We start from the raw sequence: 23,267 nt of genomic DNA on the forward strand, positions 1-23,267 counted from the left end.
AAACATATCGTGTAAAACTACGCCACCTGCTGGTTGATAGCGTATCGCAAGGACCCGGATGTTACCGAAGCAGTTAGGCGAGTTCTCGCGATACCGTGTGTGAGATTTCTGTAGCACCTTTTGCTCGTTGCAGAAGGGCACAGTGAGGCCGAGGACTGCCAGTGTCTGCTAAAGGAAACATTTCGGCTCGGGTTATTGCCCTTCTTTCGCCCAGATATGCTCTCCAGACTTGTAATAGTTTCAGGTTGGTAAAAAATAAAACAATGTTAATGTTGTAATTTGTTCTAGTTTTGCTGGTAGGGACGTTCGGCGAATGTGAAGTTGAAGGGTAAAAAGATCAGGCCTAGCTAACCGGCTAACTAGCTAACTGGCTAATGTGAATGAATTAACGAATGAATTTCACAGTGAGCTTATGGAAAATATGCACAGACATTTCAAAAGTAGTTTAGTAGGTGGAGTTAAAAGACGTTCCCGTAGATATTTATTGATATTCGATCTGTAAACAAAACGAATGGTTAGCTCAGGAGATATTAGCCTTCGCTACATAACCATGTCAGATTTACAGACCAGACGTCCTTCATTTAGACCAAACTCTTGTACTACATACTACATCAGAATAGTTTGAATATTGGATCGTAGTTTTTACATAGTGTGTAACAAGCTAGTATGTGTTATGCTTTATATTGTTGGACAGTTTAGGTAATGAGCAAGTCCGATTGAAAAAATCTCATTTTCGTGGCTCAGTATTTCACTGACTTTCTGATCTGTGAGTGAAATCATAGGTTGTATTGTGATCAAACATTAATGTACTTTATACAGTAGATGTAACTTATGGCAGAGACAGACAGAGTGAGACGTGCAACACTTATAATCTTCTGCTACAACATGTTTCATTGTATTTTACATAGATGTTTTGTACATTTCTTCATATCCAGCTTGCCAGCTGAGAAGCTTTGTGGTATTTGTATGGAAGTGCTGTCAGTCTCATTGAGAATGACATTGACATCATGTATCATATGTTATCTGTCTCCAGGTTCAGCCCTGAAAAACACTGGCTCCTTTGGGCCCTGGTATGTACGCTTTGAGTCAGTGATTGTTTTCAAATATATATTTGTTTTGAAGTAATGAAAATCATCTATCTTTGGAAGTGAAAGTCTTTTGAGTGTATGATTTGTTTAATAAAAGAACACATGGTCTTTTCAGTGTGGTCCAGGCATCTCGTTGCCTCCACACGTCTCCTCAGAGCCTGGCACCTGTACCCCCTCTGCCAGAGAAGGGAGGAAAAGTTCGCCATGGAATTTTTCCAGAAGAGCTTTTCACACTGCTGTACCCAAAGACTGGGGTCACGGGTAATTCTATTTGTTTTTGTTGTTCATCATGTTCATTGCCAATTTAGGGTTTCAGAAAATGCATTTAATTTCTGGGTTATTATGCAGCGGTTGACTGGAGGTCACATCTTGCAATTTCCAACACCGAACCAGCGGCCCCTGAACTTGAAATTCCTACACATAAACTTCGACTGGTCGTTTTAAAAACTCTGTGTGTGTGTGTGTGTACACTCGTGTATATAGATCAATCAACACATATTCACCTAAAATCTATAACATTGACAATAGACATTGATTAAACACTAGAGGTCTTCACGGGTCCACTTAGATCTGAAAACCCGAGGTCCGACCCGAGCAGTTTCGGGTCTAAAAGTTTCACATGTGCCCCAGACACGAGTCAGGTATAATAATAGCGGCATCGGGACTCGGGTAATTTAAAATGAATGTGTTTTTGCCAAATGGACCCGAGAAGACCCGAACTACTGTATCTCGTGTGTGCGCATCGAGTCGACTCCTTTTCCAACCTCTCCTCTGTTTGCCAAGACCGCTTGTGACGTGTGGCTGGCGGTAAGCTAATTTTTGTTGAAACAGACCTGTCAATCAATTTTGAATCCACTCTGTAGTGGTTACTTGAGTGTAGAGTTATGCAACATTCGGGTCCAGTCAGGTTAAAAAAAATTGCTGTCGGGTCAGACTCGGGTCTAATTTTTAAAAAAAAGTGATTCGGGTCACTTCGGGTCAGGTAGATTTCTTTAGACCAGAGAAGACCTCTATTAAACACATTTGAAAAGAAAAATTTACATAAGTAAGCTGGCTAGCTTGTGGCTGAGAAAATACTAACATGATGGCATCTGTATTATTTTTCAAATTCATTTAATATTTTGAATTCTTTGAGTTTGAAAATGCCATTTCAGAAAAGTTGAATGGAGCACTAGTATCTTAGATGCCAAATAAATAATTTTTTTACTTGTCTGCTGTGTTTAAAAGTTAAAAAAAAGTGCATGCTGCAGAACCACATGCTGCCTGAAACGATCTGGCTGATGGCAGAATGATTTTTACAGTATAAAGATTTTTTTGAATCGCCAACTGGTGGGTTTGTTGAAACACTGATGCAACTGCAAAATAAATTGTTGCACATCACAACCATTTAACTCTTTAACACAGAACGTCACGTTGCTATGACACATAAGGATGCTTTATGCAGACTCATAATATTTTTGCTTGCAGTGCATAGAGAGCAACATATAGCTCATGTTCCCTAAAATCCTGATGACATTATGCATTCTATATCACTATATGTACTTATGTGGTGCTAGCTGCCTCTTTTTTGCCCACGCAAGTATCTTCTAGCCAGCAGTTATTCAGCTTTTCACAGGAGATGTAAGGCAGTTATCATTCAGCTCTGACTGCTGCTACTGCTTGTCTTGGAGGGGAAATTGATTGATTTTTTTTTTTTTTTTTCATACGCACAGTTTTCAACCATCACAAATAAGTCTCAGGATTTTATTGCATACTAATGACACATGCCTTTCCAGGACCTTACATGCTCGGCACTGGTCTGCTCCTGTACTTGCTCTCTAAGGAGATCTATGTCATCAACAATGAGACCATCGCTGCTGCCTCCATTGGTGCAGTGCTCATTTATGGTGTGAAGAAGTTTGGTCCCCAAGTGGCAGCTTTTGCAGACAAATTGAACGAGGTGGGTTTTATTGGTCATGCGTACTCTGTGTGTACACTGTGGTAAACTGATGTGGTAAAGCCTTGATAAAACTTCACACTAGTGAGAGATACAGTGACAAGGTGTTTTTTTACTTACGTGTGCGACACAGTTTCGCATTTTCAACAGCATAACATGTTTAGAGATTTTCTCTGCTTTATGCATTGACAAGTGATATACCCAGTGTAGTACTTTTTTCTTTATTTTTTTATTTTTTCGAAAAACTGATGAGCCAAATGTTTAGAGAGACATAAGTATGTAAGGAAAGTGTGTGTAGCTAGTACAGTTGTTCTGCTGCTAACTGTATTTTGTTAATATGATCATACTGATTAGTGCAAAGTTTAAGTTGTTTAATTAGTTTAATGTCTAGATATAGGTGGTGATGGTGCTTCTGGTGCCTGTATGTAGTTATTACAGTATTAGTTTTCTTGCTTAGCTAGTCATGTTAAAGCATGTAACTTACCTTAAACAGCCAACATTTGCACTTTATTATAATTTACCATATCAAATGTGGGCTGTAGACTGTACATTTTGGCTATTACTGAGAGGAACTAGATGGACAGTGCAAACCCACTAGAGACAAATGTAGCATTCGCACAATGTCCACAAGAGACAAACTCCAAGCAGGACAAATGACTTGTTGCTCACTAGCATGAAAGTAAAGTTGCTTTAAATGCATTTTTATTGAATACTTCTGTTTCACTTACTAAATTAACACCCAGGCAGGATTCAGATGTATGTTCTCTAATATACACATAACAATAATAGTTAATTGCTATGTATTACTAAGCAAACATGCTTGGTGCTTCTTTTGTAGCTGTCCTACTATATGCTGTTTCATACTACTGATTCTTCTCATTGGGCAGTTTGTAAGCTAATCAAAATATGCAGTCTGCACCCTGTCACACTGACTGCTGCAACAAGCACAACAGCATTCTTAAAAACAAAAGTTGAAACTAACCGATGAAAATAAAGACATTTATAAATATAAAATGACTCAGCTTAAATAAATGCATGAAACATAAGATTTACTACGGTATCTGATCTTTTTTAGAAAAACTGACTGTTTTCTGAAAATATGATGGACTGGATGCACCACTAGACACACGGTTTATTTTATGGAATTGGAAAATTTTGGTGGAATTTTTGTTAATGACCCATTTATATGTATTATAACCAGTCATAAAACATGTTCATACCCAGTAGTGAAACATCTCTGTCAGTGCATTTACACCACATTTTCTTTATTAGTGTAAAAAGCTACAAAAACAGTCATGTTGAAAGGGAATGTTTGTTTAATCTAAAAAGTTTGACCTAAAATTAAGTACTGTATAAATTATTAAGCAGTTTAATTCTAGAGCACATCCTTGACATTTAAAGTTTGCAAAATATTGTCTATAGAGACATGCGTGTTGATTAAGTCCCACAAACCGTATTTCCTGTTATCTCTACCTGCAGGAGAAAGTGTCAAAGATCCAGGAGGTGAAAGATCAGGCCATGGGCACCCTGACTGAAGCCATCGAGCAAGAAAAGAAGGAGCAATGGCGAGTGGAAGGAAGGAACATGCTTTTTGATGCCAAGAGGGTGAGAAAGTCAAAGACATGCTTTTTTTTATGCTTTGGCCACCAGGTGGTGGTAGTGACATAATGTTTTTGTTTCTGTATATTTATCCTGTTTTAAGTGTAAGTCTATTTAAGAAATACAAATTAGAACCACGAAGGACTTCAACTTACTGGCAGTTCTCTATGAGGTTATCTGTGTTGGGTTCTACATATTATAAACAGAAGGTTTTTATTCACAAACTGTATTTTGTGTTGGACTTATAAGTGTTGTAGCAATCAAATTACAGTCTGAGCAAGAATTTAAGCTGTAAATGTATGATGGAAACTGTAATTGACAAATTTACATATGACATCACCATGACATAGTCATGGTCAGTCTCTAACTTTCTGTTCTAATGGATCGAACACCTCCCAGTAATTTTATATCAAAGTGTCTCTTTTATAATCTGGTTTATAGAGCAATGTGGCCATGCTGCTGGAGACCAGCTATAGGGAGCGGCTTCACATGGTCACCAACGAGGTGAAGAAGAGGCTTGATTACCAGGTGGCACTTCAGGAACTGCAGCACCGCATGGAGCATGAACACATGGTCAACTGGGTGGAGCAGAACGTCATCAAGAGCCTCACACCACAACAGGTACATGGTTGATCACTGTCTTGTCTTTGGATTTGTCTAGCTATACCTTTTAAACCCTCCCAGACCCTTAAAGTCCTTAAAATGATGATTATTTATTAACACATTTAATATTTAATTCTTCTTAAGACTCGTAATGTAAGAATCAATAAAATAGTTGTATAATTGCAGTAGAAAGTTTGTCAAACCCCTATGTTACATATCATGTGTACATGTATCTTTTAAACTTTTTTTCTCGTTTAAGTTTGGGTTTATAGTGTGCTGCTGTAGACTGGATTATTAATTAAATATTCATCTGTATTTTAAGATGTAAAACCACTATTATATGTAAAAAAAAAAAAAATGGCTGCAGTGCCATGACTCGTGCCACTAGATGGAGCTAATACTTATCATAGCCACATTCATCTTAATGCCTGCCAAATACTCTCCCAACTGATGTTTTTTTGTTTGTTTGTTTTCCAGGAAAAGGAGAGTATCGCTAAGTGCATCTCAGATCTGAAAGTACTGGCTAAAGCCACTCAGGCCAAAGCTACAGCATAAGATTCTGTTGATGAATCTCTCTGTAATCCACAATGGAGCCACCTGCTTTTCTTTATGAATAAACTGTTTTCTCGTGAAGATGGTCTGATCTTGTCCTTTAAGTGTACATACACGTTAAATAAAGTATTTGGTTATTCACTGACCAGCTTCTGTGTGTTTCTTCCTGAAGGTGTGTTACTATGTTTTCACTTGTTGATATGATCGATGGAATTATTGATATGCAGCACTGTCAACCATCATGTACAAATTCCAGTTTCCAACTGTAAGCTGGCCATAAATGCTATCACCAGCTCATTATCCATCAGGGTGATGTTCCAGCTGATCTCAGTACATGCGCTCTCTTAGGCATGACAAAAAAAGGTGTTCCCAACCTTTGGACTGAGGATATAAAATTGGATTTTCCATTTGAGTAGCTTATATTCAGTGTCTTAAAACCTACCTGCACTCACTTCCTGTGTAAACGTACAGGTGCAGCTGGACTTTGCACCAGGTTTTGTACTAAACAAGAACATTCGGGAAAAATTAGTGTAGTTTTTCTGGCATGTAAATGGTAGTTTTCTGAAATTAATAATGGAATATTGAGGTTGGAACTACACAGATTTTCTCAGGTAATGTACTTTGGTTATATATATATATATACAGCGATCTTTAAAGATTGTAAAGGTGGGGTTTGTTTGATTAACTAGGTAGAGGATACATTTTAGTATCGAACAGTGGTACATTTTATATGTTTTACAATAAAGTACAACAGTCATTCTTGTTACAATTGAATGAAGAGTGCAACTGAAAAATCTTTAGCATTTAGTCTACATAATGTCCAATAATATGGACTGGAATCATTTGAAACGAGACGTAGACTTACACTCGGTTACACTAATGTAGATCAAAACTATTCATTTAAATAATACAGTGGGGACTGTACTGAGAAAACATTGTGTTTCAGACAGAAGCTAAAACTCGTGAGCAAACCTTTTTTGTGAACCTAATCTTGAAATATTCTTGAAAGAGTTTAAATAAATCCTGAGGTTAAAATGTGAAAATTCTAACATCCACAAAAGTTTGGTGTTCAAAATTATTTGAATTAATTAAAAATTCAGTAGCATGTGAATAATAATGACAAGATTTGTAAAAGTTGGCACAAGTTAAAAGCTTTAAAAAAGTATAAGGCCCTTGTATTGGTTTCTCCAGAATACTATTAAGTAACATTACCCTTTATTTATTGACATTATGTCAGAAATAGCAGTAATTTTAGATTATTGATATTTTTGATGTAATGTCACTAAATAGTTTTTTTTAATAGGTGTGTGACATCAGAAAGGAAGAATGTTCATGAATGGCCCGACGTCCCACTCGAGGTATTCACTTAACTAAACCCTTATTCAAACCATATTAATCTGTAAGAAAGAATGGCTTCAGGATGCTGAAAACTGTGTGGCAGCTTTCATTTTATATTTAAAATGCATTAATTTGCTCAGTATTAGTAATACCTACTTCACACTAAATATGAATTCATTAGCTATTTTTAATTATTATTTTTTATATATCATAAATATTCATCAGCTGTATATGACTATTGTATGATTTTACATATATTTTACATTTTTATAGTTACAATCAACGTTGGCCTGGTTTCTGTTGGGTTGAAATAGATTACGATAAAAATATTCAGTTCAATCTGGCAACCAGGTGCATAGCAGACACTGTAATATCTAGTGCTGACGTGAAATCATTTATCATGATTTTTCTATATCAGGTCAAATAATGCGTCACTGCAGAAAAAATAACACACACACACATTGTGCATTTTAATTTTTAAAGCCAAACAATTTTTATTTAATGGATTATCATCTAAGATCTGGTGCCCCAAATTTACATGATTGAATAAAAATATTTCAAATACATAACAGTGTGAAGTGAAGCTTAATAATATGAAGAACAAAATGTTATCAACTATTTTAGGTTGATGTCAATTGAAACGTCTCATCGGGTACAGTATTATTTGCTAATATGTTATATGGAGTGCAGTTAAGATACAGAGATTGTTCTGTATTTATATTATAGAGGTTTCTCATCAGAAGTGTTCTCTCAGAGGACCGATATGTCTCGACCCAGTGCAAAATCCATCTATAGTGAGTAATAGCCTCAGGCCTTTTTTCTTTTAAATACATACAGAATTACTGTATGACTTTTGTGTATAATTCCATGTTTTCTGTTACAACACAGTGCAAAGGAAGGAATATTTGGAGAACATAAACAGACACGGAGATGCCTTTCAGTACAGAGTGGAGGTAAAGTGTGGTAACGGTGGTACAAAGTAAATCATCACTACCACATAGTTTTTTAAAGATGCCCTGCCACACGTATTTCATTACTTTTGTGGTAATGTCTGAAGTTTACCATGAACTCTTTAACATTTTTTTGTGGAAAAAATACATTGGTTGCCTTGTTTCAAGCCATTCTAGTGTGGTATAGAAAGCCTGCAGGGAGACTCAGCTCGATTTGTGCCAGTTCTTATTAATATTCAATGAGCTATGCTGCTTGGCGCCGATTGGCTAACCGCTAGGATATGAAATCATGACTATTAATTCACCCAGCTCAATAAGTAGCCTAGACAAGAGAAACTTTGTTTACAATCACCTGGAATTGCGGCAGAATGGCTTCTTCGGGTATACTGACGTTCAGCCATCCTTGCTGTATAGGAAACTCACTTAGCTACACGAATTCTGTGGGCGCGGTCTCAAGTGGAAGAGTTCATGAATAGTAATGAGCTCGATCATTTCTACGTCACTCTGAGCAGCTTTTCTAACTGACCTGATTTCTCCGCTTATTTCTTTTAAGTGGCTAGAGCTGACAGGGAGATAGCAGTTCATTTTCACATTCCCGACACAACACAAACACATATGGACCTAACACATATAAAAAATACAAGTAAAAACGGTTTTGTGTGGAAGGGCACCTATAACATATGTTTCAGTCTGACCTTAGAACCTGCTGAAGACATAATGAACACTCTAATAACATTACGTATACCTTAACAATGTTCTACTCTAATTCTACTAGTACTACTAAGTTCTACTAAGTTCATATTTATGTACTTGTTCTAATATGTTTTTCTGTATTATACCTTTTTGTAGTAACAACTCATTTCCAAGGATTAATAGGGAGGATGCTCCACATAATCTAATATTTCTGTAAAGAAATGTTTATTTAACATTTAAGGTAGCATTCTTCTGTGTCAGTGCTTTGTAATAGTCTGAAGTAAATTTGTTTTTTTTCCCAAAATAAGAGTGTCATCAGGCAAAGGACTTAGTCCATTGTGCTTCCATGCTAGCATCACAAGCTGCATTTTTCAAGACTAAGAAAGAAAAAAGCAGGAACAGGAACTCATGGAGTCAGATGATGTGTCACTGTTTAATAAAAAGTTTTAATGACAGTTGATAAATTGCTGCGGTATATCTGGACTAAAACAGTTTGACATAGTTTGACATAAGAACATTATAAACCTCAAGGTGGAAATGAGCCGCTATGAATCACAGCATCCTGTTGATGAGATTTATTGAAACTGGATATATAAGAATTCTGCTATATTGGGGCAAGTTCTGCTCAGGAATATTTCAGGTTCTCAGTATATTGGTTTAATATTTGTAATAATATTTTAATAATAAATATTAGACATGAGCATGTTAGAATGTTTGTCTCGCAACTTCAGGGTTGGGGGTTTGGTTCTTTAAACCAAATCCTGGATTCACGTCTTGGAATTGTTTGTAGCATGTGACTGGGTGTGTGATTGTGACCTTTGATAGTTTGGCTAGGATGTCCTCAGTCTTGTGCCCAGAGTACCCTGCGATAGGCTCCAGGCTCTCAGTGACCCTGTGCAAAATAAACTACATTATTGGTGGTGTATAAAATATATAACTATAATATTAGAGGAATGTGTAAATCCATGAATAACACTGATCACTAATCACATTAACAGGAAACAGCACATTGTGAAAACACACACACACACACACACACACACACACACACACACACACACACACACACACACACACACACACACACACACACACACACACACACACACACACACACACACACACACACACAAACACACAGAATTAGTAATTATTAAATCCTTTAAGTGTGTAGTTTTTCTGTAATTTCTATGTATGCCCTCAGTATAAAGAGTTTACATTTCATTCTGGTTGATTACATTCTGTTTAATTCCTTAGCACTTGTTTACATGTGAGTTAAATGGGAAGGAGGCGAGCAGCTCTGATGACTGCGTGGCTAAGCTGAAGAGTCTGGAGAGCCGAGGGAAAGTGTGGGGTCAGGATATGATCCTGCAGGTGCAGGGAGGCCACTTAGAGCTGTGTGATGTCGAAACAAAGGTTAGGGGTCACTTTACAGCACAAGCTTTATTTCATTTTTACAAAAATCATAAGGAGATATATGTATATATACACACAGTATGTTATGTGCTCACATTATACAGTATTTCTCACTCATATGTCCTCATTTTGTTTCTCCAAACCTCTTGAACTTGCTGACTGTGCAGGAGGTCCTGGATTCACTTCCCCTTGGCAGCATCTCAGAGACAAAAGCGATTCTGGACAGCTGTATATATGACTCCCTCTTGATGATCACAGCTCAAGACAACAGCCGGAGGGCTCCAAATGTTTTTTTGTTCCAGTGTGAAGAAACTGGGGTTAGAAGTTTAATCTTACTTTTGCCTAAGCCTTTTTTTTTTTTAATTTATGACCTAATGAAGATTTGTCTGTTGATAAGTCGGGTTTAGAGTGTACATAATTTATTGACAGGTACTTCTTACTTACCATATAACAGTACTTTGTATGGATACTGTTACTGACTGTAGCCAATTAGCCGCACTGTAATCACTAATTATCATGTTCATGGCTAATCAGATACCATTTGTACCATCAGTGACACTGGCATACTAATAGTGTATCATGCTGGTATGAGTGTATGAGGAGGAGCAGCATTGCTTAGGGTTTAACACACCACAATGACACAGATGAGTTGAGAAACAGTCAATCCACCAACCAGCTAGTGACGTTATGATCAGAAACTGGCACTGATATAGGACTTGAGGAAGAGCAATAAATAAAGATAATGAGATACTGTTGTTGTGATTTTATATACAGTATTGTCCTAGCAACATGGTACAGTGTTTATGTGGAGATGCAGGAGCTGGAAAAGTCCTGGATGACAGTGCTACATATGCTTTAGTGGGTTTTTGTCACACTGATACACAAAGTGCTGAATTTTACAGGCAGAAGAAGTGAAAGCTGATTTAGAGAGAGTGATCCAGAACAGGGATGAACTGCCAGGACTTCCACCAAGTGAACCACCAATGGACATCAGGTACTGTAGACTGCTATCTGCAAGGGCTCCTAGGAATGTGTGTCTGCTCTTGAAAATTATATCAAACAGTTATGAGAATCATACACAACAGTATTGATAAAAGTTGCAATATATTATTAAAAAATGTTATTTGCATATCAGTATGCAGTATATCAATGAGTGCAAACAAACCCAGTATTAATATATCACGTCTTCTGCAGGAGTAATCTGGAGAATATAATAAGTCAAGGTTATTTGGGAGGGTTTCGCAGACCTGCCCCCCCTCCAGTGCATTCCGCACCTCCTCCACCCATGTATCCTGCTCCTCAGTCCAACAGCTATCAAGAAGACTATGGTAAAAAGTCTCTTCAAAATATTGATGGAATAACAAACTTTAGTAGAAAAAATAAAAACAACTGACTTAAGAGTTGATGGGTACGGATCTGATCCTTTACCTCTGTACCAGATGAGGGACGTTTAGTAAATGAGACTAGGAGACATGAGATCCAAATAGCAATGTCTTCCAAAGTTTATTGAGAAGCACAGAGTATATGTGGCTTACAAAAGAGGAACAACAATGACAACAAAAAAAGAATACAGTATCACATATTATTACATATCACAGCTATAGAAATTCCCTCACGATCCTTATTTTTGCTAGAAGTTAATAAAGCAAAACAAGCAGCTGGTCATGTTACTGGATAACCAGAAAATGCAAAGTCCTTTGTCTTGAAATCCTTTCTTGGAACAGCTTTTGTTGAGACTGTTACAAAGTGCTGACACTGGAGACTCCTTCCATAACTGTTAAATAAATTTCACACAGAATGATTCACCATATAAAGAAAATGCTGTTAACTGTTAATCTGAGATTATGTGAAGTGTCTTCAGTCCAAGTCCCTCAAAATGTTACCGGAGAAATCTTTACATGTTAGAATGAACGCATTTATTTAAGCATTTGATTAGCGATGTAGAGATATAGCATCTACATGTTATTTGTCAAAGCAATTTTTTTCTTTTCAATTTAGATCTAATCCATGTTTTAATTGTTATTTTTTATTATGTACAAAACTCTGTTTCCAGATGATCACCAGCCTCCAATGTTTCCACCTAGAGAGGAGAGATATCATGCTCCAGATATGCATGAACGACAAAAACCCAATCCTACTTCCAACTCCTTAGATAATGAGAGGAGTGTGGTCAGTTTATCTTCTCATATTTTCTTATTATTTTCAAGTATTTATCTAAAATGTATCTAAAACATCCACATTTATCTGATAAATTTATATATTTATATATGTTAAAACATCTCTTCACCTCTAGGAAATCTTTAACCATGTTGTGGCTGACATTGAGTTCTTTACTGGCAAAGTTGGAGCAGCTTTAGCACAAGAGGATGGAAAGAAGAAAAAGAAAAATAAAGGCAAAAACACAATAGTATATGGTACGCAACAACAATTTTCATGGATTTCATGGATCAAGTGATTTTTCATTTAAGCAAAATGATACAGAATAATTTCTTAATTCTTTATTCTTATTTCCTGTGTAGGTAAAAACTTTCCGTCTATACAGGAATTTGTGGCCTGCCTTCAAAAATTTAAATATGGATTTAATCTCCTTGTAAGTTGAAAACTGGACCTTTATAATTGTTTTAAATATCACGGCTCTTTTTTTATTATTATTTTTAATTATATTTTAGTAATATTATTAACTGCCACACTAAATCATGAAATGCATCAGTCCTCCAGCCACTTAAACTTATCATATACAGTGTTTTACATAGTAAACTCAGAGTTTAATCCAGTTTGGGAGTTTTATTAATATTACAATAAATAATTAAGAAATTGCTTTGAATTAAGACGACAGAAGATGAAACATGTAGATTGTGTTTAAGCAAAATGCTTTTAATTTCTCAGCAAATTAAAATGAATTATAAATGCATCAGTACCTCAGCTACATGTTCATGCAAACATCTGGGCTAAAATGCTCCAGGACATCATGTCGACTCTATATATGTCGACTAATATATTGTCTTATTATTCTTGATAAAGGGGAAACTTAATGGACACCTAACTAATTTCGATGCACCTGACTTCATCCACAGTCTTTTCTCTTCCCTTGGTTTTGTGAGTATCTACTAGTTTAACCCATTGCCTTTGTAATGGAATAACAAAGAGCTTTAATTCAGCATTTTCTTTGGTCATTGTTACTCACATCAATGTTTGAAATACTTTGATACACATGGTCTTCTAGTCATAAATGTCCATTTGTGTCTGTCTTAACTAACTTTTCTCTCCTGTTGATGCTTTAGCTGACGATGCAATATCCTCCAGATGTGCCTCCTGCAGTTTTGAGTCCCTTTCTCACAGAACAAGCTTTGCAGCTCCTCAGCCAGGTGGTGAATCCAAAGGAGTATCAGCTTTGGAACAATTTAGGAGATGCTTGGAATATTCCCAGGTCAGAACTCCACATACATTTACCGCATAAGGCTCATGAAGAGTGTCGGTCCATTAAGACCAATGGTGATTAAGAGGATTAGAAAGAAAAACATGTATTTTAAACTAGTAAAAAAGAACAGATTCAGGGCATGGGTGAGGATTCAAAATAGCATTTTGGGCCCAGCTCTAGCTTGTCATTAGAGGGAGTTCAAAATGATTCAGTAGTTGGATTAATCTTGAATGGGAGCCCATTCTAATGTTGGTAGCTGACAAAAGGGGGTGTGGTGTTGGTGTCTTCCTGGCACATTAGTGTCCATGATAGTCATTAGTAAATGTCTAAGCAGCACAGTATATCTGGCAGTCATCTTACTAAAGTTCATCCCTTCAGGGTTACAGTTTATCCACACTCGGCTACAAACATCCAGCATGATACTGCACTTTGTGACAAGTCACATACACATATGCCTTGCTTCTAATAAGCAAGTTATTTATTGCACCAGTGAACTGCAGTGGAAAGGTCTGTTTTACTCAAGTGTCTGTTTAGTGCTCCAAATATATGTATCTATATTCAGATTTAAACCTGGCCTAGATTATTTTTTCTTAATATACTTGCGGTCAAAATTGGTCTCAACTAGAGTTGTGCACTGTAACTATTCTAAACAATAATGTATTCATATTTAGTTCTTTGTAGCATGCATTTGATGCCAACTCAGTGTGTATAAATTATGTGTGGACTAATTTAGTAATAAATGTCATGTTACTTATAAAGCTGTGTACTGAACTGGAATTCACTCTTCATTCTTAGATCAAATTGGCCAAATGCAGATCAGATACCACCATATATTCCAGAGTTTTATGATGGATGGCAGCCACCTGCACCACCTCCTCCCCATTCAGAACCAACGAACCGTCCTCTGTCACGGAGCAACAGTCAGAGGTTTCCAGCTGAGAATGACATACACCAACGACCTGGACAGGTAAAACTCATCAGTAAACTCATTAAACTCATTAAATAAAACACATCTTAAACATTATATACACTGTTGCTTCTGTTTTGTGAAAGATTCCACAAACTACTGATTGTGAAGATTTCACACAGCAAGTAGCTGTCATGATGAATGTGAGGAATTTTCAGAGACATTAGTAAACAACACTAAGGGAACAAGCAATATAGCCATAGCAAAGACCGTATACATCCCTGTTACTATAACTGATTGTCCACTGATAGGTACACTGCGGTACAGTGTGCAGGATTTCACAAGACGCTCTCAGACTAATAAGGAATATCAGAGAGAAGACATTCAGAAATAAATCTTTTAGAAAAGATAGCAAAAATCAGAACACCTTTGGAACAGAAAGAGAACTCTGGAAATAATCATTTTCAGTGTTTCGAGACTGAACGCAGTGAAGTACAGCGGTGGGAGTGTTATGACATGGGGCTGCTTTATAAATACCTCATTCATAGAGTCATAAATACTCGATTTATTCAGTCCTGTTTGTTCGTACTTCCATATACATTTAATATACTTTTTTAATGTACAGAATCGATTGAGTCTTTATAGTCTGGTTCCTCTAAAGGTTTCTTCTCTACAAGGTTACTTACTCTTATATAATCTTTAATAATAATATATAATCTTTAACTATATTTAGTCTTTTGATCATTAGGGATTTATCTCAAAACTTGGATTTCTGTCAAATCTGTTCGTGACAATTTCTTCTAGACTACATAAAATCATATGGGTGTGACTGACAGCCCATACTACATTTTTTGGTTGTTTTCTTTTCTCTTTTAAAAATGCATAATGCATACTGTACCTTCTTTTCCACACCAGCAACACAGTTTTGTTTGCACTGTTTGCATAGCGTAAAAAGAACACCACAGTGAGACACTGTACGTACCTGAACATGTTCCCACATGATACACAAGTCAAGTGACCTTTACACATCATCAGAGGAAACATGATTCGAGCCATGTACTGGAACTGAGATGAGTTTGAAACAACACTGATTGTGAGGAAAAAATAACCATTTCAACAAGACAGTGACCCCAAATACAACAAAAATATATAGTTTCTAAAAAACATAAAGACGCTTGCATGGCCTAGCCAATTCTCTGACAACTTATTAAGGATTTTTAAATTTTGAGACATTCAGAGAAACTCTTGTATCCTTGGAATGGAAGATTATTTGCTAAAATGTTAGAAAATAATCTCGAATTCAATCTTACCGTAACTATCTTAAAGCTTTACAACAAAGTAGTCATTTTCTTAATTGGTGTCCATTTTAAACATAGTTTTGTTTACACTTATTAATACTTATTAATACTCTTTGTTTATATTTATTAGTACAAAGTCAAAAGACAGTATGTGTGTAAATTATATATTAAATAACAGAAACAATAGTCTAAAAACTTCCCATCACTGTATGTAATGTGTATTAGATGATGTTGGCATTGTTGACACAAGCTATTTATTTTCTGTTCCAGGATAACAGGCCTTTTGGTGCTCCGCCTGAACGGTAAATAATGGTTTTATGATAACAGCGCTGCTCATTACTCCTGATCATAATGAGTCGACAGTATTGCAAGCTGAATCGTAATACCTTAATCATTTAAATTATGTGTTATTACAAAATTCCTATCAAAGTTTTTAGAGCTCACATTTGACAAAAAAACAAATCAAATATGATTTAATTCTGACTGTCTGTCATTTTGATAAAAAAAATGATTAATGGGTCCCGAGCTCGTTCCACAACTGCTATTTGCAATATGCTCGTATTCAACACTCTTTCAAAACACTTATGCCTGTCACCAACTCATTCTAAATAGACATTCAAATATCTGTAAAGCTGCTTGGTGCCAGTATACTGTTAATGTCACTGCTGTAAATTTATTCATCTACAAGGCCAGCATTTGTTCAACGATCTGTGCTTTATTTTGTCGTGTAGCTCTGGAGAACCACGGCTCTACATGCGAGTGATCTACGATTTCACAGCCAGAAACCGTCAGGAGCTGAGTGTCATGAAAGGTGATGTGGTCCAGGTAAGATCTACTTGTATAAAGTAAAAATTACCAGCACATTTTGTATTTAAACCCTAGTGACTGTATAACACAAATATTAAAAATCCATTACCTGGTGTCTAAAAGTTTGCATCCCTACTGTACGTGTCTGTTGCTGTTTTTGGATCTTGATCAAGACCAGAATTTTTGTAAAATCTGCATTAGACAATTTCTTTATACAAATAAGATTTAATTGACTCAGATGGGTGTGACTAACAGACCAGACTTCTCTTTATTTATTAGCTGCTCTTTTTCTCTGAAAAATGTGCACCTTCTTTCCCACGCAAACATTGTTTTGTTCCCACTGTTTATTCAGCTTCAGTATAAGAAACACCACCCTGCATGTGAGACGTTATATGTGAACATGTTTCCACAGGTTGTACACAAGTCCAGGCAATGGTGGATAGTGCGAAACAATCGTGACGAGGAAGGCCATGTGCCTCCAAATGTTCTAGAACCCATGAATGGAGAAGCTCCAGGAGTAAGTTCATTCAGTTTTAATGCATCATCCTTCTTTTAGTGTTCTTTCTGATTTGAATGTCAAGAAAACATAGACACACACAAGAGCTGTTTACTGTACCTTCATCTTCTGTTGTACCACTGTATCAGAGAATGAATCGAGCTCCAACTCTCGACATGAACTCCAGCCCAGAGGAAGTCAGGACCTGGTTACAGCACAAGGGCTTTTCCAACTCGTAAGGAACTATTTAGCATTGTGTATAAACTGAACATATCTGCATTTTACAAAGCCACACAATAAGCCTCCATAAGGTTTCATACACAAATTACTAAACAAGCCATGGCATTACACACAATATGTTGTTATCAGATGTATATGTTTAGTAACTGAAATTCATATATCCTTAAAGTGAAGCTTGCTTTAGCTAAATCAGTTCTATAGTGTGACATAAAGCATGAAAATAGGTGTGGAGGAATATTGTGTTCCTTTGTGGAATGTTTGGTGTCCGATTACAAATATTGTACTAAGCTGCTTGACTGCTAGGCATTATGTACATTATGGCATTGTCACACTCTTGCCACACTCAGTGTCACTGGTTCATGATGAAATACTCTGCAGTATTTCTTATATATCTTGTCTGATAGCACAAGTATTTACACAACTTTCCCCACCCTCTTTATCATCGTATACTCCTTATCAGTCCCTTAAAGTCTTCATACGTTTAACATTCATTCCAAGTACTTTTGGCACTAGTGTTGTATTCAGATGTTAAGTAGCTCAATTGTCATGTACAGTATACAATGCAGGAACATTAAGTTTCCTTAGGTGTAGGTATATAGTATGTATTGATACTCTATATTTATTAATTTACTTTTGTATTTAGTACCAATATACATATATACGCTATGGGCAGATTTATGTGGATATCTGACCGTAACACCCATTTGCCAGTTTCAAAACCAAGAGCATTAATACAGAGTTTTTAATTCTCATGGTTTTGAATTAATAGCTTTTGCATTCAGTATATTTCTAAACGTGTGGATTAATAGTTTTACAAATTTCTTTCTAAATGTATATCGAACATACTCAGCTATAATAGGCCTTTTGGTCAAAACCATATAAAGAAGAAAGGGAGCTGATGTTATTTAAATGTGTTAAATAACCGAGCTTCGCAATTGAGTTAATTACAAATGTGTTCATTACAGATGCCTGCAAAAGTGAAGTTACTCTAAAAACTAGTTATACATGTGTAAACTTAGTGACATTTAGACTTTATGTACATTTTACTCACTGCTACTGCTCATAAACAGTCTTCTGCTGTTTTTGAAAGGAGCAAAGTTCAGAACTGTTAGGAACACTGTTAAATAGGATTGCAGCTGTGGTTCAAAGTGTTGTCACCACATTAACATCTCTTTTTGCCTTGCCACAGTTTTATGAGTGTGACTTTTATGTGTCTAGGACGATACGGAACCTAGGTGTGATGAACGGAGCACTGCTTTTGGGGATGAAGCGTGATGAAATGCGAGCTGTGTGCCCTGAAGAAGGAGGTCGTGTTTTCTTCCAACTGCAGGCCATTAGATCATCTATGGCAGTAAGTATAAACGTGCATGGACACACACAGAACCCTAGCTTACCAGGGCAACTCAAACAATGCACTGGTTCAAACAAACAGACAAAATAAAAATGGATTTCTCTGTTTATAGAAGAAAGCTAATAAGTAAGAATATATTGCATATTTTCACTATATTTAAGCATATGAACATGTCCGTGTTTCCACAGCTTGCTAGTGAAGCCGATTATAATCACTACAATGGCCGCTAAAACCTGACATCATGGGCTTTGGTGAGGGGGTAGATGCTGATTGATGGATTCATTCAAGAGAAGGGCGTAACGATCGCATGCTGCATTTGTTGGTTTATGAAAACATGCTTATGATCTGAACATAAGCAACAACTAAAGTTATTCTCCCAATACAATTTTAAATAGGTGATAAAAATCTGTTATGTTTGATCCCGTTTTTATCCTATGTATCATCTAACACTCGTGGTAGACAAACTAATTTTGAATATGTTAAAAGTTAATATCGAAAGTATATATAATTAAAGCGTTAAAAGTCATATTTGTTGACCATTTATAGATGATAATCTATATTTATTTATTCTCTGATCCAGGTTAATCTCTCCACAAAAAAGCAGAAATTATTCCAAGACCAACTGATTGTGTGTGTGTGTGTGTGTGTGTATATACACATACATATATATATATAATTTATATATATATCTCCATATTGCTTGTCTCTTTGTTGTGTGTATATGTTCCTCTTTAATATATAGCCCTAAATTATGAGACATTAATCATCAAAAAATATGATCCATGACCTCTAGAATGGGTGTTGCAACTTCTGATAAACCAAATGACTGAACATTGAACATTTAAATGTTCACATAAAAAGTGCCTTTTCAAAACCGTCACAGTTGTCAGAATACTGAGGGGACACACTATAAACATTTCATCATGTGCTAGAGTTTTGTGTAAATGGAAAATGTTCTGAATCGTAGTGCTTTTTCAGTAATACAATGCTTCTTATTTACTTTACAACAGACAGACAACAAAAGATGGCCATTGAGCAAAAATCTTCCAGTTTTTATTCAGTGGAAATAAGAATGGTGCACAGTGTGTCCCTCTTTAAGTGTAGTAAACACAATCACAATTTTAAATGTCACACCTGTATTTGCTTTAAACAACTAATAAGTGCTTTGCTTGTATTTTTATTCATATTGTTTCCAATGCATTTTTAAAGTGATTTAAAACGTTGCTCGGCAAAAACTCCATTATCATCATCATCTACATTAGCGGTACCATAAAGGTACCACCAGCAGAAAAGTGCCACTGTTTTCATTCCTTCTTGTTTCCCCACTTTGCCATCTTGTTGTTTACAGGTGCTTTTAAGAACCTGCTGGATTTCATGTAGTTTGAGATCTTCTCAAGTGCCTTTAAATTAGAGTAACAGCACAACTGTTAGTCATCATTGTGCTTACTTTTTTTCTTTGTATTTTTATGTTGTATGTTTTATACAGAAATCACAATAAATGTTTCAAATAAGATTAAAAAACAAACAAAGGCTTTAAGTCAAACCTCAAATCTGCCCAGTAAATCACTGAGGTTCTTGAAGTTGTCCAGGCATTTGGGCTCAAACATACGGTGCTGATCCAACAATTCATACATGATGAAGTCCACAAATGTGATCTACATCCAAATAATGCTGGATTAATTAAACAGCCTATGTAATGCTGGAGCATGAGTCATTTAGAGTGTAAGACAAACATTTTGTGTAGTCAGCATGTTTCAGTAAGAAGTGTTACCTTATCACCAGCAAACCACTTCCTCTCTCCCAAAAAATTAGAGAATTGCTTCAGAACTCCTGGCAGGGCATCCAGGTAGCCCTGCTTTTTGTTATCCTGAACAGGTAAAGAGATAACATAGGGTTGTATTAAACAATAAATACCACTGTTCTGTGTATTACACATGTACAGTAATGAGTAAAAACGGAAACTGCCAGTGTGATACATCCTGCAAAATGTAGAATTTCATAACCTCAATTTAGAATTGTGTGTCTATGGTAAATTTCGTGACCAATTAACTGTTGTTGCACATTACAAAAAATAACCATTGTGTTATTTCCAGACACTGCTCTTAACAGAAACAATTCGGACACAGTTTTCACCAGTGCCTAAACCTTTTGTCACTGCACTACTAGTTCATTGTGCAGAAAAAAAATAAGCATGTGCTGGACAACATGCTATTTTAAAAGCTGACAAATAATAATTGGTCGAACCCATTTGTTTATTTTTAAACTGTCTGCTGCTCAAGTGGGGGTCCATGATCTGCTTCTTTAGTTTAGATTTTCTCAAGTTTAAAAGGGATGGTCAGTTCAGCAACATCACATGCAGGAAAAAAAAGAACAGTTTTGAAACAAGACAGAGACTCTGAAAACTTACGAAATCGAAATAACAGAGCATGACAAATCCATTGCGGAAGTCCATTGCCTGATTCTCCAAGATATCCACTCTGACCTTCTCGTCCTCAGTCTCCCCACCTAGATTCATAGTAAATAAATGTAGAGAAAGATATCAATAACCTTTTATCAAGAAACGGAAACATGTCCACAAAAGCACTAACACAAAGGCATTCAGTTCAAATACATACAGTTTAAACAAAACCTAGTTTTGATTGTAAGCTTTTCATTTTTTTAGAAGCCTTTATTATTATCACCACATATACATTACAGCACAGTGGAATTCTTTTCTTCACATACCCCAACTGAGGAGGTTGGGGTCAGAGTGCAGGGGCAGCTATGATACAGCGCCCCTGGAGCAGGGAGGGTTGAGGGCCATGCTCAAGGGCCCAGCAGTGGCAGCTTGGCTGTGCTGGGCCTTGAACCCCGATCCTCCGATCAACAACACAGAGCCTTAACCAGCTGAGCCACCACCGCCCCAAATGGCTATTAGTAGCATTCTGTCATGTCACTTATAAGAAAAGCATTTCCATGACACCCTTGTGTGAAAACCTAATGATGCAATAACTATAAAGAGCTCTGTACAGAGAACAGCTTAAGAAAGAACCCAAATCTTTCAAGTGAATGCCTTACAGAGGTTGTGTTTGCGGGCAATGTATCTCATTATGGCGTTACTTTGCACAATTTTCCTCTCTCCATCCTCAAGGTAGGGCAGCTGAAAAGAAAAGAAGAATTACTTTAGATTACGTCAAATATTTCAACAAGTTCCAACTAGTTTTTTGCCGCTCTTAACATCACTTACATTAGCAAAGTCCATTTTAAGCTTGGCTTTGTCATTGAACCAGCAGCTTTTATCATAATTGGGAGCTGTAATAAAAAAAGCATGTCAATGCATTTCTCCACACAAAAAATAGCCTTTTTAGGTATTTATTTGCATCAGAGCTACTCCTCGTTAACTGTTGTCTTTCACCTGACAGCTATAAAAGTGCATATGAAAATCTGGTATTTTAATTTCAGGTTTACTGTATCGTAGCCATTTACCTTCACCACAGGAATAGAATTTATCCTCCCATTCAGTGCTGGTGTACTCCAACAGCAGGCGAATGGGCTGAGCAAGCTGTAAAACAAAACACATGTTAAACAAAACACTCATGTTTGTTACATGAGTGACATTTACAGCATTTAGCTGACGCCATTTATTCAGAGCAACTTACATTTGTACGTCATTTTATACAACTGAGCAATTGAGGATTAAGGGCCTTTGCTCAGGGGCCCAGCAGTAGCAACCTGGTGGACCTGGGAATGGAACTCACAACCTTCCGATTGGTAGTCCAGCACCTTAACCAATAGGCTACCACAGTTAGCTCATTGTTATCACTGCTTTACTCATTCAGCTCTCTGCAGGAATTTTTTTCCCCACTTTACCCCCCCTTCATTGATTCAATCAAATTACTCTTTTTCTGTGCATTCGGTCACGAATACGCATTACGATGAATCGGAATTACAGAATCCACCAATACACTTTTTTTTATTATTGAAACGATGAAAACATTGATTTCGACTCTTCCGAAATGTGAGTCAGTTCCCACTGTTCACACACTGGTTCAAAGAGTCGACTCGTTTGCGAACGACTCCTCACTATTGTTGACCATTTTAACTGTAGTGAACTGAGGCGGTTAATTCAACTTCAAGTTCAAATCAAGTGTCCATTCATCTTAATCTGACTTTTACTAATATTCTGCCTGCTAACTTTCCTGTTCGGATGCAAACAGGTCGTGCTAAAGACACGCCAAAACACTCTGCTAGTCAGTTTTGGCGTCGATTAGTTCCTACATCACACACTTATGTTTGTAACTTCTACTTCAAGCCAAAAGAATATGAACATTTTAAACCGTCAACGCAAAAACATTCACACAAAATTATGATTTAAAACATGCATTACGTTGCTTAGCGCTTACCCCTCGAATATCCCAGTAAACCAACTTCATCACCATCTTGAATACAACAATTGTGTGAATTCACACCAGAGACTCTGCAACGGTTTAAAGAAACTCGGATTCACGCCCACTACACGAGTCCTGTTTGCGTCACTTCCGGACAGCCATTAAATTCGTTATGTAAAATACAGATAATGCATCAAGGTCGTTGTGT

The 23,267-nt window shown here is 36.6% G+C and overlaps 3 protein-coding genes across 3 annotated transcripts; 2 read left to right on the forward strand and 1 right to left on the reverse strand.

Annotated features, from left to right (window-relative positions):
* The first annotated feature begins 87 nt into the window (after positions 1-87).
* On the forward strand, positions 88-5,923 carry atp5pb (ATP synthase peripheral stalk-membrane subunit b). Its single transcript, XM_027167568.2, has 7 exons — positions 88-244; positions 1,034-1,070; positions 1,204-1,349; positions 2,864-3,027; positions 4,504-4,629; positions 5,065-5,244; positions 5,704-5,923. Exons 1-7 carry the CDS (start codon positions 217-219, stop codon positions 5,779-5,781), a joined length of 759 nt encoding a protein of 252 aa, XP_027023369.1. The 5' UTR covers positions 88-216; the 3' UTR covers positions 5,782-5,923.
* A 271-nt stretch (positions 5,924-6,194) lies between these two features.
* Positions 6,195-19,935, forward strand: eps8l3b (EPS8-like 3b). The gene is made up of 20 exons (XM_027167057.2): positions 6,195-6,389; positions 7,082-7,136; positions 7,843-7,910; positions 8,005-8,069; positions 10,017-10,175; positions 10,343-10,492; positions 11,078-11,169; positions 11,370-11,503; positions 12,229-12,344; positions 12,469-12,589; positions 12,695-12,765; positions 13,197-13,271; positions 13,457-13,602; positions 14,389-14,560; positions 16,069-16,100; positions 16,530-16,623; positions 17,018-17,122; positions 17,251-17,336; positions 18,560-18,692; positions 18,881-19,935. Exons 2-20 carry the CDS (start codon positions 7,105-7,107, stop codon positions 18,920-18,922), a joined length of 1,893 nt encoding a protein of 630 aa, XP_027022858.2. The 5' UTR covers positions 6,195-6,389; positions 7,082-7,104; the 3' UTR covers positions 18,923-19,935.
* Positions 19,724-23,229, reverse strand: LOC113656072 (glutathione S-transferase Mu 3-like). Its single transcript, XM_027167058.2, has 8 exons — positions 23,075-23,229; positions 22,158-22,233; positions 21,919-21,983; positions 21,750-21,831; positions 21,100-21,197; positions 20,464-20,559; positions 20,237-20,347; positions 19,724-20,092 (listed from the first exon to the last, which is right to left on the reverse strand). The coding sequence occupies exons 1-8, from the start codon at positions 23,108-23,110 to the stop codon at positions 19,997-19,999; spliced, it is 660 nt and encodes a 219-aa protein (XP_027022859.1). The 5' UTR covers positions 23,111-23,229; the 3' UTR covers positions 19,724-19,996.
* Between the last annotated feature and the right edge of the window lie 38 nt (positions 23,230-23,267).

Source organism: Tachysurus fulvidraco, chromosome 14 (genome assembly GCF_022655615.1).
Source record: "Tachysurus fulvidraco isolate hzauxx_2018 chromosome 14, HZAU_PFXX_2.0, whole genome shotgun sequence".
Taxonomy (NCBI): Eukaryota; Metazoa; Chordata; class Actinopteri; order Siluriformes; family Bagridae; genus Tachysurus; species Tachysurus fulvidraco.